Here is a 17,275-nt window from a genome sequence, read left to right as displayed (position 1 = left end):
GAAACCCTCTTTAGCCTCAGTTGATTCCTTCTCTTGTTTTCCTTTGAAAAAGTCCGGACTTATTATGCAACTACATAAACATGTTAAAACCACTAGCTAGGGAAAATAAAATCAAGTCATCTTCCTTAAAGTAGCAAATCTCAAAATACTTTATGGTTAATGAACTTGGCTGCTCAGACAATTGGATGATTCACACAATTATGGAGACGGGTTAGAACCTGTAATAAATCGGTTAGACTGGCATCTGCCAACTCCTCAGAAGGTGTCCTCCATTAGCCTTGGTGAGACACTGCTTTGGTCTATGTAGCTGGACTCCATTTACCATCACAAATGAACCCTAACTAAGCTAGGCAATCTTTTACTAAATCTTTCTGTACTCACATAGTAAAATGGGTATAAAAATATCAATTTGGCTAGGGTTGTGACTCAGTGGTAGAGTGCTCGCCTAGCATGCATGAGGCACTGGGTTCAATCCTCAGCACCACATAAATGTAAAATAAAGATATTGTGCCCACCTAAAAAAAACTTTAAAAAAATATTAAAAAAATACCAATTTGACATAGCTATTTGTGGATTATAATATACAAATTTTGGCCACATTCAACACATGTTAAACTATATATATATACATATATATAGATAGATAGATAGATAGATAGATAGATAGATACACACACACATATATAATTTTATTCATATATTTATTTAAAGATAAAATATTAACATAATGATTTGATGGTATAATTAGCAGGGCTTCCAATTTTCATATGTTTTCAAATTAATTAGTGAAAATTATCTTAATGCTAGGAAACTTCAGCAAAAGACATCTTTTGCTGGTAAACTTAGAAGTCACTAATATGCCATTATGTAAAAATGTGAGTGTGTAACCGATGTGATTCTGCAATCTGTATTTGGGGTAAAAATGGGAGTTCATAACCCAATTGAGTCAAATGTATGAAAGATGATATATCATGAGCTCTGTAATGTTTTGAACAATCAATAAATAAAAAATTAAAAAAATTAAAAAATTAAACAAAAAAGGGGCTCTTCCCTACCTTTGGCTCTCCTAACTTAACCAGTTTCTAAGGCCCTTCTTTTCTAACCCCAGTCAACATGCAGCTCTATCCTAAGCACACAGTAGGCCCTAATAAATACTTTGCATATTAGGTAAGTGGTACACATGAGCTTTAAGCAACGGACCTTCATATAATCTCAACAAATCCTAAATCACTGTAGAATCACCCTGAGGAAGATAAGACTCTTTCCTCAGTCTGTATGATTTTTTTTTTAATTCAAAGGTCATACTGTTGTAAAATGTCAACTAGATAGGGAAGGCTTTAAGTCCACACCTGTATTCCAGGCAGAGGACTTGAAAACTTCACAGGGCTACACATAATATTATGATCTCAAGGAACTGTTTCCCATTTTTGCAAGGAAAAGGAAAGTTCTAGAAGAAGTCTAGACAGGTAGTACTGAAAGAACACAGAGATGAAAGAGCTTCGAGACTGTTCACACAAGCATTATTTTACTGCAGCAGGAAAGCAGATGCTTTAGCTTTTTAAAAGTCAAATAATGTTATTTTGATTACTATTAAAAAATACCATTTTCAAAAAGAATGAATTTGTGAGCTTTCATAGCACTTTCACAAACTGCATTAAATACCTAGTTACCAAAGAGAAAAAAATGGCATGGTTTAGTCAGATGAGAAATTTTATAAAATAAAAAACAGAATCAAATACAGAAACATGTGGACAAATATGAACCAAAAACCAATTAAATTAATTAGTGCTTTTCAAGATTCTCACCTGATACCTAAATACTACAGAATTACAACATCACTGATGTACAGTAAAAATTTTTTTAAATGCAACAAGCTTAAAATCAAATATACTGAGGAGCAAACACATGCATTCTGAGTTAACTGCAATTTCATAATTCTGCAACTTCCAGATGAAGACCATCAATAGTTTCCACTTAACAATAACACAACAGTATGTGCCATATAACTGAAAGGAGTAGATAAACCCATGTACCATTTGAGAAAAGTGATTTTACATGCGTGTGTATGCATGTATGCATGTGTTATATACATTATTTTCTCAGTTTTACAAAACAAACAAAAAGCCAGTCACATAAGTTTTTAAAAGAAACAGTGACTCTTCATAAAGAAATAATAGTTGGCAATTTTTTGATATTTATTTGGAGATTTAAGTGTGGAATCCTTCCATTCCTGGGTATGCTTGAAACAATGAAATAATTTTCTATTCATTCAGTTCCAATCTTCACACTCTGAACAGTCTTAGAACAGGTGGAACAGTGACCTGCTTTTTCAACCATCATATCCCCCAGACATGACTAATTTGAAGCTGAGCAATTTGCTCATAATAGGTCAGGGATTCAAGTTCATGAGTTTTTAGTGGCTGCACTTTTGTTGAAGGGCACATGGTCTCCTTCCCCTCCTCCTTCCAACCCCTGAAGCTGCCTCTCCATGAACTAAATTCACCAAACATGAAAGCAAAGGAACATTATTTTAAAAATTTTCTGCAAGCTTATTTTTCAGGAGGACCAAGATTAAGCTATTTCTTTTAAAATATCTTATTTTCCTTCAGGGGTTCTTAAAGTTTAAAATGAATTCTACATACCTGAAGAAACTAGTCACTTAAGAAGACTTCTGAATAAATAAGAAAACATTCAGATGCCTACTTTTATAGTGGCTCAAACTTTTCACAAAAACATGATATATATCACTGAATTTAGAAACACCCTAAGTTCTATCATATAAGATATTGATTTCAGAGCCTTTTTACAAAATCCCATTCAATGTGTAGCAGTACATAGGTACTGGCATAAAGAAGGAAAAAAACCTAACACACAAAGCAAGCAAGAGACAAACAAACTTAGGAAGAAGCTCACTGGGGTAAGAGTATATTTAATCTGGCTTAACCAAAACTCAATTCTTTTGATTTTTTATGTTTGCTTTTATGGCTAATGTTTTCTCCATCAATTCTAAAAGGCTGCACCAAATATCAGGCCAAATGTAACATAAAACTCTTGTGAATACTAAAAGAGTTATACAATTAGAACTGAAAAAAAAAAAAAAAAGACCTTAAACTCATTTATCTACCAATGAGGACACAAGTCTATTGATTAACAGACTTGCTTGGTCACTTTGAGGCTCAAGGTTTATCCCTACTGTTGGGGAATGATGGTTGTTTACTTTTGTGTTGTGTAGAACTGTGGGGTACCTTTCCAATCCAATCAGGTGCTTTGATGTTTAGAACCTCCCTTTCTAAGTTGCTACACATATTGTGGCCAGTTCAAAATGGACATTTTCTTTTCTCATTTGGCCTACTGCAGATATTTTAGAAAAATACTCCACACCCAGGACACCTAACCCCTTTAGTAGCAGTGGCATTGAGCAGTGAAGTTCTCTTCTCACTGAGAACAGGAGATGGTTTCTACACTTCACCTTGACTTTCCAGTCCTCAAACTGTTGAAAAAACTGATTCCACCTATTCACTTTGCTACATTTCTGTTCTGTGCTTGGTTTTGTCTACTTTCCAATTTAGGCAACTGGAGTGGGAAAACATATGGCTTACCTTTTGCTAATATTCATTTTCCATGGATCTTATACCATATTCAAGTTCCTAGATTTGTGTAAGATCAAAAAGAAATTACTACCCCAAAAGCAAGAGTAAAAGCTAAGACACCAATCAATGTGGGCTGGATCCAATCTGTTTGGACTGGCGGCATCAGAACTGGGACACAGACTTTGCAATTGAGAAAGGAGGAAAGCAGCAGTAAACTTCTACAAAGATTTCCCTGAGAAATGTTATATATAGATATTTTTCTTTTATAGGGCAAGTTAGAAGTAAAGCAGTTTGTTAATTGAGGTGAATCTACTTATGATTAGAACCTGCCCCTGCCTTTTTTATATTGTCCAGTATGGTCACCAACCAGGTTCTATGGGGGAAAATAACCCTTGGCATTACTTATTGCAGACAAACCCTGCTTTGAACAAATAACTGTTCTGGCTCCATAGGAATTCTGATGCCCAACAAACACTCACAAGTGCCTTGGGATCTCCTCCACAGTAGTAAGATTCCAGAAATCAAACTAGTTTCAAAAGTGCCCAAAGAAACCTACTACATGGATAAAGAGCTCTCCAAGCCCAAGAGATCAGTTTTAGAAAAAGAAACACACACCAACAAACACCAGGAAACTATGTGTAATGGTTCGCTGCTTGTGCAAAAACCTCAAAGAGGATGAAGGTCAGACAGGGATAATAGGCCAATTTAATTCTGAAAGCACAAGGTGCAAGAAATTTTAATTATGGTCTGCCACTGAAATCACACAAGATCCAATGGCATCTAACTGCAACTGCTCATCAAGGGAGACAAGAGGTGTAATTGTAACCGCTGCATAATCACTGTGAGGGCACAGAGAAGGCTGTCTTCAGCTCCCAGCAGAGAAAGTATTAAGGGCCTCGAAAAATCCAATACAGGGAAACATGGAGATTGTAAGAAGCCAAACACAAAAGCCAAACCCGTGTGTGCATGTGTGCGTGCGTGTGGTGTGACAGAGGGTTCCAGAAACAAAAAAGAAGAAGCTGTTTGGCCCACACTGAAGATAGGAGCTTGGAAAACTCGGAGCCTTTTCCGCTTTGTGGATACATGCACACAGAAAGGCACGAACTTCACTCCTCCTGAAGCTTCTCCCACTCTCCTTTGTTTAAAATAATTAGCTCGGATGTAATAGTGATTAACAGTACCAGACTCCCGGTAATTTGCTCTCATCAAACCCGGGTCTGCAGACAAAACGCTACTCAGAAGGCTGAAGGTGTCCAAACCCCTGCAGCTCCCGCGGCGCGGCCGCCCGGGGCAGTTCCTCTTCAAGTCGCGCCGGCTCCGGGGGGGAAAAAAAAGGACGCGCAGAGAAACCCCCTCCGTGGACAGTCTCTACTAGACAAAGTTTTTAACAAAGCCTCGAAGTAAGGGAACTGAACCTCGCAACCGCGCCCGCTGCAAAGTTGGCGCTGAAGTTTGTGCCAGGATGTCCCAATCTTGAGAGGAAAGGGACGCGAGTGTGCAAGAGGCGGGAGGATGGATGGTGATGGAGAGACAGTGAGAGAAAGTGAGGTTTTTTTGGAGTGGACCGTGAGTGAGACGATCTTGCGAACCCGGAAGCCAATTTGGCCCCAAGAGGTCCGGGAGGTGCACGCCACCGGAGGTCTCCAGGACTGACGCCGTCGCCAGGGGCATTTAGGAGCTGTCACCTGCGGGGAGCCCTGGCAGGAGCGGAGACGCCCTCCTAGGCGCCAAGGGAGAGGGCTCCAGGCTCCAGACTCAAGGATCTCGGGACTCTAAGAAGTGGGGGAGGGGAAATTCCCGAGAGGACAGGAGGCCAAAAGCAACTTTTCCGATATGCTTTTCTCCTCCGACCTCTCCAACTTCCCGCTTGGTCAGCCGAAGACTCTTACGACCCTCTCTTACCCTATCGCACCTCCCAGCCCGCGGTTCAAACCAGTCCCCCGCGGACCGTGGAGTGGGGGGTGCAGCGAGGAAGCCGAGAGCACAAACATTGGGGCCCGAAGTGCAAGCCTTCACCCCCTAACTGAGACAACCAAATGCATTTACACATGCAACCACCGCAGCCTTGTAACAGAGCTCCGGGTTTGCGCTGGGCGCAGTTTCCCGACTCTTCTGTTGTTCCTAATAAAGTCGATTACGTTGCCCTCCCGGAGCTGATTGGAAGGAAACAGAGAGGAAAAGGGGGGAACGCGGGAAAAAGCAGGGGTGGGGGGAGCAATCAACTTTGTAACCCAGAGCTTCCTCGCGCGATCCGTCGCCATGCTTAAGATTCCCACCCCCGCACCCCCCTCCTGCCTTTCAAGTGGATACTGAAACTAGGCCAAAACTTTTTCCCCTCCTTTTCTCCAGCCACTAGACTGGATTGTGCCCCACAGAGCCCCATGGAGCTCTGCTTTCTTAAGCACAATAGCCGGACTAATTAGATCATAGAAGCAAGGCAGTGATACTGTAACAAGTAGCCCAAGAGGCAAAGAGGGAAGGGGCCCGAAAAGAGAGAAAGGGGGAAAAGTTTGCAGCTCTCGCACTTACCAATCAAGCCTCCCACCAGAAAGGCGATGATTTGGAACACAAGCAGAATCCCACCAACAATGCACAGCTTCTTGGTGCTCATGTTTTCTATAATTGCCCCAGCCATTTTTGCGCCCCCCCCCTTTTTCTTTTCTCCTTGAAATAAATGTTTTGGGGTGTGCTTTTTTTGCTCCTTTCCCTCTCACACTCCCTCCTCCCTCGCCTCCTTTCTGGGCGCTGCAAAACTTCACGGGTGCGGGAGCGCAGAGATGATGGGACCCGGACCGAAGGCGCCCGCACGGATTCCCCCGGCGCAGCCGGATCGGGCTCCCCCAATGCCCGGAGCTGTGATTGTGGCCGCTCCGCCGCCTGTGGACGCTTAAAGGAGCAGGGAAGCGGATCACATGACGCCGCCTCCCTCCCTTTCTTCCTCCCTCCCTCTCGCGCTTCCTCCCTCCCTCCCTACCTCCCTCTCTTCTACTACCCCTTGCCCGCCAGTTCGTGGATCCGAGCTCAGGCCTCCGCTGGCGTCCCTCTCCCGGGTCTGGCTCGCAGCCTGTCCCGCCAAGGGCTGGTAGCTTGGTGGGTATATTGTTGTTGTTGTAGTTACAAGGGCGCCCCTTACTCAACCGCTCACACGTTTCCTTTTCTGGCTCTTGAAGTGCGAGATTTAAATCACCCACGGACGCTTCGCAGACCTTCAACTAATATGCGTTGACTTTAGGAAATGGTCCCCACCCCCACCCCCAACTGCTAGAACTCTCTTTAGGAAAAAGGAGAGAATTTTTTAAAAAGGAAATCAGTAGATGCTAAATCAGAACACAGAGATGCGGAATAAAGTCTTAGCTTCCTTCTGCCTGGTCCCAGCCTCTGTTACTGGATATATACTCAGCTAAATTCCACCCTCGCTCCTTGTGGAACCTAGCGCTCCAACGACGACCGACCACTGTTCCTTACTCCACCCCTTGAGCTTCCAGAGTCTTAAAGAACACATGTTCTATTCCATCACAGTTTTAAACTGATTCCAAAACCAACTCCTCTTAAAAACCTCTGTAATTTTCCACACCACCTCCATGTTGTATCTCCAAGAACTGAACCCCTACAATCCAATTTTGCGTTTACATTTTCACCTCGTATTAAACATATGTATGTAAACATATGTCTCCACCACTGAGCAGTAAATTCCTGGGGGATACAGACTGAGGCTTATTCATCTTTGCACCACCCTTCCCCATGGTGCCTAACAAAATTCTAGCCCTGGTAGGTCCTCCATTAACTTGTGGATTGGATAATTGAAGGTGAAAGCAAGCCTAAAGCCTTTTGCATTTTAAAAGCCTAAACAATCTTAGTTGGTTTAGAAGGTACATATTCTAAACTGCAATGTTTGTTGCCTCTTTGTGAAGATGTATTTGTATTTATACATAACTTCAAGGGAAAGGGGTGGGGTGGTCTTAAGAGATTTCCTGCTCTATCAAGTCTAAATTCCTGGCCCTGGTTTTTCCATGTTTTATCAACTGTCTACTTGGCCAATACAACTCACATTACCCAGTAGCCCCTTCGGTTTGGTAAACACCCCTCGACACAAAAATGAGTTTCCACCACCACTCTCCTTTCCTCTGTCCACACCCTCTTCCTGCCAGGAGGCTATTCCAAGTCTCTTCCTCTACTGTGTTCCTTAACGTTCATCGCCTTTATAGAAGATACCATGTATGTCACATTTAATAAACTTGTTCCTTTCTACCTTCAGCTACTAGACTGGGTACTCCTTAAGACAAGTACCATATTGTATATGTATAAAACCTCCACTCCTTGGACTCTAGCAGTTCTTCATAATTCTGAATCTTGGTTACTATTTATTCAGACTTTGACTCAATACTTTATCTTAACAGTCACTCCCTGAGCACTGAACATGTTCAGTGCTTGCTTTCTTTAGCATGCAAGGATACCAAAATTCCATGACGTGCCTTTGTCCTGAAGAAGCCCCAGTTTGGTTGTTATTCACTGAATAGTGATTAAATATCTGTGCTTTGGACAATTCCATGCACTTTCTAAAAGGTAAGAAGCAAGGGAAATTGTTGTTAACAGTAGAAGTTGGAAGTGTTTAGCAGCTCTCCAAACAGAGGTATACTATTGTGGGTGATTTGTCTTCCTTCTTTATCTTTCAAAAGTTTATATATATGTATATGTATATATATATATTTTTTTTCTTTTTCTTTTTTTTTCTGATAGACTGTGTTCCAGGGTATCATAAAACAGAGAACCAAGTATGCTCTTCTCACCTCTGGGGCTGGTTAACTCCTTATTCTGTGCTCTTATCTCAGCAAGCTGCTGATTTCCACACATTTGAATAACAGTGGTGCCTTTGGGTTAGAACCTCTTTTTAATACCAATGGCTTCTTAAAAAAATAAAGTTGAAAGGCTAGGGAAGTAGCTTAGAGTGCATGCCAGACCCCAGGTTAGGTCCCCACCTCCCCTCCCCCCAAAAGTAAAGTTGATAAGATTCAGTATCAAGATATATTCTCCATTTTATACTACATTTCACTGTTTAACAAGAGATGATGCACATATACTCCAAGCAAGAATTGGATCCACCCGAAATGTCTTGGATGGTTTAATTTATTTAAGATCAGTGAACTCAATTCATTTTTCTATCAACTACTACAACACTTCCCACCCACTCTGCTCTCAAATATACATCTGTAGAGTAGCTGGCCTAACTTCTTAGGTTCCAATTTCCTTATCCAGAAATAGAGAAATAGAGTTGGGGGTTGCTCTTTCCCCACAAAGGTGATCCCATATTTTAAAGGGGCACTTATTATGTAACATTTTTATTAAACAAAGATATTTCTAATTGCAAATCCATGCTTCTAACCTGTCTAGGATCACCAATATTGTCAAACTGTGTGAGGTCCTGACACCTGTCATATTATTCATCAAATCGATGAACAATAACAATATCCCAAAGCACTGGCAAGCTGTGTACTTTGAATTAAATGTCCTTAGAAGATCTTAGAGGCAGCCTCTGAACCAAGTTCTCTCTGCCCTTCTCATGCCTTCCTGTCTTTAGTTCCTCATTCTCCCCCAAAACAAACCCCCAACTCTATTTCTCTATTTCCATAGAAACAAATTCCCTTCCCCAAGGTGGGTCATAGAAACCAGAGCCCTTTCTCCCCAAAGCCAGGCATAAAAATATTACTCCAACTTTCTCTTGCTTTTTTGTGTAAACTGCTGGCCATAAAAACATTAAGACCCTCATTCCAGCAGAGTTCTGTCCCAAACCCCAGAGGAAAATGCTACTACTGAGAGGTTGAGAAGAATCTGAACAGGGCTTGCTGGGCTTCCCCATTCTGTCTATATCTGGTAGCTCAGTCCCTTTCCTCTAATTACATTTCTATATGGCTGCCCCTGCTTCATGGAACCTATGCTCAAAATCAAAGAGCTTCCTTAGTATCTTTGGTCTTTGGTCTGAGGGATCTGTGTCAGTAAAATTTTGATTACATGAATGTGTTATGCTTTTCTCTCATTTACCTGTCTTTTGTTATGGAATGTTATCTGTGACCCTTTATGGTGGGTAAGGAAAGGTATCACCCTCACCTCTAAAATCACCATGAATGTTTTTTAAAATTATAATTTCTGTTATGTTTTTGTAAATATTAAAAGTGACTATTGAACCTTCATTTATAGAGATGACAACACAGAAGAGCAGAAAGGAATATGAGCCTTTACCCAATTGAACCTAGATGTGGCCCAAGTTCCTTCCCTAGGCTTTGTGTGATCACAGCCATTACATAGTCACCTACCCGCTCTAAGGCTCAGTTTTCTCACCTATAAAATAGAGGCACTGTTAGCACCTACCTTTTTATTTTTATGTTTTGGAAACATTAGGGGAATCAGTGACTAATAAAACAACTGAGTAGATCATTCTCAGCTTTAAAATTTTGTCAAATTATTAATATTTCTTAAAGCATGTTTTTTTGGAGAAGTTTGGGGGTTAGCTTCACTGAACAGGAGTGCTAATGAGGACAAGATCTAGTATTAAAATCCAACTGACACTAATTTTAACAGAAATATTTTATTCTAAGAACTGCTCCTAATCAGACATAGTGGCATACGCCTGTAATCCCAACAACTCAGGATACTGAGACAAGAGGATTGCAAATTCCAGGCTGTGTGTGTGTGTGTGTGTGTGTGTGTGTGTATGTGTGTGTGTGTATATATATATATATATATATATATATATATATATATATATATATATATATATCTGTACTGGGTTCAATACTTAGTACTGCAGATAAATAAATAAATAAAATAAAATCTGCTCCTAACTGCCAGGGAGATGTCTGTTTTGAGTCATCAGATAGATTACCCAGAGGCTGGAATAATCCAAGGGTACAGTGTAATTCTGCCAGCAGAAACTGACCATCCCTACTCCCCATTTCACTAGATTTAAATTGAATATCTTGACTTAATCATCAGTTTATTCAAAGTGTTTGACATGTAGAAAGGCATAATGACACCCAATGTATGTCTATTGAACGAGGAATAAATGAATGGACAAAGGAATCATCTAACTGAATGTAGTTACAATTCTCTCCCACCCCTAATTCCAGTATAGAATTCACTGACTCTACTGTTACTGGCACCTATATACTGGGTTCTATTTTGTGCATATATCTACATATACGGTGCATTGTCACCCCAACTGGCTTAAAAATTCCTTAAACACAAGCAGAGTGTAGCCAGAGCCTTTGTTTTCCTCACAGTCTCCACACCGTGCCTTGCACAGAGGAAGGCTCAGTTCCTGGAGTTAAGAAAGGCTCCTCTGGGAGCCAGGAGCAGCATGTTATTATTGTCATTGCAGTAAATGTAATGTAGAGATCTAAAAGAATTGAATACACCTCCTTAAACACCTAATTTGCTTCCCAGAGGGACCTAACAAGAGCAATAATCCCACTCTGAGGCTTCTCATTCTCATAAATAGCTTTTGTTCATAAATGGCATCCCCATGGCTCCATGGTCCTTGGTATTTTCTTGTATTTAGTGCTTGTGAATATGAGCAGGCACTGTGGGTTCACACTCTATTATTCAGTGTCACTTTTCACTACACATATACATACACAACACACATTTGCGTGTGTGTATGTGTGTCTTTTTTAAATTCACTGCTTCTTTTAAAATGATCTCACTCCCCCCCCCCGCCCCTGAAACAGAACCGCCCCTCTCCCCCTTCTCTATGGGCCCCATAGTCTTTTCTTTCTCCTATAGTCTTAATTTGTGTGGAAACACAAGACCATTCCTGAACTTCTGTTCATACACTAACCTCATATAGGAACTATTCAAATCCCAGGCTGGGAAGACCAACACTTCAACCTGATCCTCAGTTGAAATTGTTTCACAAACATCTGGTGGACTCCTCCTTTTTCAGACATAAGCCCACCCTGAAGATCTCCATTAATGTTTTCTTTCACATCCCATGTATAATTTCAGACATTAGGTTTATTAAATCCCAGCTTTATTTCTTACTGGTTGTAGAAATAAGCTTAGGAAGATTACTTGCCTTTTGAGTCTTACTTTTCAAATTTCTTTAAAAACTAATGATAATACCAAACTCAGAGCTTATGATGAGCATTAAACAAAATAATGTAAACAATTCCTAACACAGAGTGGGCACTCATCAAATGTGACAAATATTACAAGGGAGGAGGCTTCTGTTCCCAGAGAGCAAAACAAAACAAACCATAAAACCCGTAATTATAGTCTCTCTTATGAAATTGCCTCTTTGAACCCAGGCAACCTGGAAGGGCAGGTAAGAAACTTTATAGGTTTCCAGAAGCCCTAGTGGGAGGGAGCCAACATGAAGCAGCCAGCCAGCCAGCCCCCTGTTGTTTCCCAGTCTTGCAAGACGCTGCAGTGGAGAGCCAGGAGTCTCTAGCATCTAAACCTTTCAGATTGTGTGTGCTGGGTTCCTACTGCAGAGACGAGAGAAGGGCCTTTACTGTTCCACAGTATTAGCCAGATAGTGTCTGAATGCCCTACCATGTGTCCTTGTGACTCCTCTCCCCCCACATCTCCCCTGTACTTCATCCTGGGCACAAGCTCTTTTCTGCTTCTCTCCATGCAAAGTGGCAGTAGGAAGAGACACACCTGCCCAGCATGGTGATCCTGTGATATGTCAACAATATCCTGCACCATGGCACAGAATTAGCACACAGATTTTATTGAATGAATTAATTACAAATGAAAAAATGAAGAAGTTCCAGGCTCTGATTGGTCCAAGTACTTGGGAAGGCCATTCATAGATGGCCAATGGCAGGAAGAGACTTACACTTAACTCCATTTCCACCCAACCCTAGGTAGGGTGAGAATAGACTCTGATTCAGGCCCAAACTCAATTCTTATCCCTTCAGCACCATTGCACATTAACTCAGATCACTAACTCAGATCCTTCAACCTGAAGGACAATATCCCATAAAAACAATTTAGAATACCCAGTATGTTGATATGTGACTAGTCCCAGAATTTGGGAGACTGAGTTAGAAGGATTACTTGAGACCAGGAATTGGAGGTCAACCTAAACAATATTCAAAGACCCCATCTCAAAGAAATAGAAGAAAACAAAAACAACAAAATGACTTAAGAGTGTCTATATGTAAGGCCAGCATCCCATAAAAGCAGTTCAGTTTTTCTATGTGTAAGGTGGAAAAACAAAGATTATCTGAGAATAAAATACATGAAAGTCAAGGACCTCTCATGCATCTACTTTGCATTATTTAAAAGAAACTGGAATGACTGCAAGTGAGGAAGGGCAGGTAATTCCCCAAATATCAGGTAAGTGGAAGCTAATAGCCCCTACTCATAATGCCAATAATTACAATGGTAACAGCAGTAATAACTGATGTTGTTTGCTTTCTAGGTACCATGAACTCTGCTGATGCTTTACATGTGCCCCTATCATTAATCCTTAGCACAATCCCATGAGCTGGGTATTATTTTTAGCATTCTCAAAAGGGTAAAGTTGGGGGGCTGGGGTTGTGGCTCAGTGGTAAAGTGCCTGTTTCACATGTGTGAGGCACTGGATTTGATCCTTAGCATCACATAAAAAATAGTAAATAAATAAAATAAAGGTATTGTGTCCATCCACAACTAAAAAGTATCTATCTATCTATCTATCTATCTATCTATCTATATATATATATATATATTTTTTTTTTAAAGTAAAGTTGGGTCAGAGATGTTGAGGAGTATTCCCTGGGCTAAACTGCTAGTGAGTTAGGGAGCTGAGATTCTAAGTTAGATGCAACACACCATTCAACAGTCTAATCACTCAATACAGTCTTTACTGAGCCAGGAACCAATCTAGATGCTGGGGAAGAGCAGTAAGCCCCATAAAGTCTTGCCTTCAACGAACCTACATTAGAAAGCCAGCATCATTATTATTACTATGACTACTACTACTACTACTACTACTACTACTACTACTACTGTTACTGCTATTACTGTTATGTTTTATGTTTTTATCTCCTTTATGTCAGCTATGACCTTGAAACCACGGAAAGAAAAAAATCCAAAGAAAGAACCCTGCAGGGCCTTGGAAGTGAGGAGATGTCAAGTCCTTGGCATTCCCAGGCACGCCCTCCTGCATGAGCTCTATGACACATTCATTCAGACGTCTCTTTCCTGCCAGTTCTGAGGCAGGCATTGTTTTAGTGTTTGTCGGCTTCTCCTTTGTTCCTACATTCAACTCTGGCCCCCTCCTCAGTACCTGACTCACCCAGAGCAACCTCCTCCCATTAATCTTTCTTTGCTGGTAAGATCTGCTGCTAAGGGCCAGTTCCAAGTTGAAGATCAATTTTCAAGTCAAATGACTCATGAGAATAATTGTTAAGCATAATTTCAGAGTGTATTGAGGACACTCTTGAAAAATACATGTTAGCAAAAGACATGTAGTGCATAAAAATTAATTTTGGCTTAGGTCGTCTGCAAGTTGATTCCTAAAATATTTTTGTGTGGTTGTTTATTTTGTTGTCATGATGGGAATCTCTGATAAAGACCCTCTTTGTTGAAGAATTCAAGGTGTTTTACAAATATTGTTCATCTTAATGTGATAATTTATGAAGGAAAATATTTCTCTATTTATGATATACATCTTATCTGATATCTGAAGCTGGAATTTGCTTTCTCTCTCTCTCTCTCTCTCTCTCTCTCTCTCTCTCTCTCTCTCTCTCTCTCTCGTGCAATACTGGTAGTTGAACCGAGGGATGCTCTACTACTGAGCTATAGCCCCAGGTATTATTATTATTATTATTATTATTATTATTATTACTACTATTACTATTATGTTTTATTTTGAGATAGGTTCTCACTGAATTGTTCAGTTGGCCTCAGACTTGTGATCTTCCTGACTCAGCCTTCTGAGTAGCTAGGATTACGGGCATGTGCTATTGCCCTTGACTAAGCCTGAATTATTTGATAATGCTTCCTTTCATTTAGTTCATAAATATTTGTTGTGTTCTCACCATAAGCAGGTATCTGCAAGTGCTGGGATGCAGATTTTTAAAAAGGATAGTTATGCTCTTGCTCTCACACAGCTTATAATTACAAGTATGTGAAGGGTTGTGGTAGTGTAATAAATCTATTAGCTGTGGATTAAGTCCTAGAGAATCACTGGTGTCAGAGCCAGGGGAGAGAACAGAAAGGAGAGAAAGGGAAAGTACAGAGTGCTGGAAACCCCCTGTGAGTTAAATATAGTGTTAGCATCAAAAGAAAAAACTAATTTTTCCCTCTTCTCCCACAAGGGTATCTTGAATTCTGTTCATTTAAAATATCTCAGCAAATCTCCAAAGTACCACATGTTGTTGGACATACATCCATTAGTTTTTATTACTTAGAACTTAAGTAATAAAACTTACTTAAGATTAAACAAGAACTTAAGATTAAACAGATCTTGGTAGAACGCTGGTTCAACTGTGGACCAGCTCTGAGATCTTAGGCAAAAACAACCTCTCAGAGGCTCAGCTAAATCTCTTGTAAATGAAGACAATGGTATCTTCTCAGAAGCCATGTTGAGAACTGAATATATCCAGTGTTTAAAAGGCTTAGTAAAGTGTCAGACATTGGATAAGAACTCAGTCGTGAGGAAGTGGTGATAATCATAGAGGTTAACCATTATTAAGAAAAATGGGGCCCCATCCCCTCAACCTCTGCCTTCCCATCCACCCTGCTAAGGGACTCTTTCCCTGGCCATGTTCCCCTCAATTGCAGTTTCCTGTTGTCTTCATAGACAACTCTGTCGTTGAATCTCTTAGCAAGCTGTCTGTTGAAAGAATCAGATACTAAGTCTTCGGGACTGCTCTTGAAACCTTATCTTTCAAATATGACACAGATGTTGAGGTACTTTACAGGCCTCCTACCCCAAAAGCTGATACAGTGAGTCCCTTGGAGAATCCTCATATAACCAACTTTCAGTGTCTCTTATGTCCCTTCACACATGCTACCCCATATTGCAGTTACTGGAGCATTTGTCATATTTACTCCAGTAGACTGCACATTTTTTAGGATCAAGGGACTGCATTTTACTCAAAAGTCTTCTTATTTAGTGTTAGTCGACTCTTCTAGATCTTTGCTGCTAAGCTTCCATGCCTCTTCATATCCCTTTCAAATGGATGTTCCATTTTGCTGGGGGGTGAAAATGTGGGAGCCAGAGGATGGGGGACCATCAGGTATAAATGTTCTCATCCTCCAGACTGACCAGCATCTTTTCATTCCCTTTGCCTAAGGAAATAATGAACCACATTGGGCAAAGCATAAATTAGACCTAGTATAGACAGCTGGCCATGTGCCTATTAGTTAAGTGTATGTGCTCTTTGACCACACACTTGGATTTGAACTTCTCTCTCTGTTAGGTACTGTCTGCATAACGTTGAGCAAGTCATTAAGCCTATCTGTAAGCCTGTCTGTCCCTCGATTTCTTATTCTGTCTAATGAGGACAATAATAATAATTCCTGCCTCCAAGGTAACAGTAAATGTCAAGAGTTAACATGTGAAAATTACCTGCAGACAGAGCACTTAGCACATGGTATGTACATATTCAGCAAATGTTTGCTATTATTATTATCTTTCATCATCTTCTATGACTTTATTCTCAAGTCTTTCCCATTTTAAACAAGATCTTTTCTTTAGCACCAAATTCTTCTTAACATGTTGCCTTCATCAGCTTATTTCTGCTTTAATCAAACTTCTGGAAAAAAAACCAGTTCCATTCAGTTGCTTTATAGCCTCACTTCCAGTCCTCTGCCTGACCATCTGCAGATAATCTAGATTTCAGACCCAACATTCCATTGCTCTGACAAGGTCACTAGTGATCTATTTGGTGATTATTCTTCTTGATGTCTCCAATATGCAATACTCCTTTTTGAGGAAAAATCCCCTCCCACCTCCTTGGTTTCTCTCATGTTATTTTTCTAACACTCACTTCTCTCTGAAACTGGTCCCGTTTCCTCTACCCCCTCCCTGAATGTTAGTATTTCTGAGTATTCTCTCCTTTACCCCTTCCATTCTCATGGGATCTGTAGGCAAAAATCAGTATCTCCAGCACCAATCTCTTGCCTGAACTTCAGACTCATAGAACCAATTTCTTTCTAAACTTCTCTGCCTAGGAAAACCATGTGTCTCCAAATCCAGTGCTCTCAACTCTCCAACCAGTGACTCAAGTTACATAGTTCAAAATCATCCTTGGTTCATGACCAGATTCTACCTCCTTTTCACAAGTGAGCTGGCCTCCCCACTCCACCTTCACCTTTCTGCTCTCATCATTTCTCCTACTTGGACTATCAGGTCTCCAATCTTTCTTACAACGGATAATCCAGTCTGTACAAGGTTTCCAAAGCCTGATCGATATAAAACACTGATCTGTTTTCCTTATGTAACTGGTGCCAATAAACAAAGCCTACCTCACTGAGGATTCTAAGATCTTGATATTTTAGCAGACCTTTTGTTCCCAGATTCACCAAGGCACTTCTTTATCCTTATGGTGTGTAATTTACAATGTATGCCAGGTCTTTCTTCTTGTAACATCGTCCTTGGGATAGAACAGTTCACCCCAGTGTGGGGTGCCACCAAGCTATGATCCTAAGAGATTCCTCCTCTTGTATTATTATGTCAAAGTGCTGACTAT

The 17,275-nt window shown here is 40.6% G+C and overlaps 1 protein-coding gene and 1 pseudogene across 1 annotated transcript in view; both read right to left on the bottom strand.

Annotated features, from left to right (window-relative positions):
- Positions 1 to 6,470, bottom strand: part of Wls (Wnt ligand secretion mediator) — a 101,784-nt gene extending 95,314 nt beyond the window's left edge. Inside the window, exon 1 of the mRNA XM_076862310.2 lies at positions 6,120 to 6,470. Within this exon, the coding sequence (XP_076718425.1) occupies positions 6,120 to 6,225 (106 nt within the window). The 5' untranslated portion in view covers positions 6,226 to 6,470. The remainder of the gene's footprint in view (positions 1 to 6,119) is intronic.
- LOC143404446 (proteasome subunit alpha type-5 pseudogene) overlaps positions 6,346 to 17,275 on the bottom strand; it is a 127,586-nt pseudogene continuing 116,656 nt past the window's right edge.

The sequence above is a fragment of the Callospermophilus lateralis genome, chromosome 7, assembly GCF_048772815.1.
Source record: "Callospermophilus lateralis isolate mCalLat2 chromosome 7, mCalLat2.hap1, whole genome shotgun sequence".
NCBI lineage: Eukaryota > Metazoa > Chordata > Mammalia > Rodentia > Sciuridae > Callospermophilus > Callospermophilus lateralis.
The sequence above is the reverse complement of the archived record's forward strand: the minus strand, read 5'-3'. Positions and strand labels throughout refer to the sequence as shown.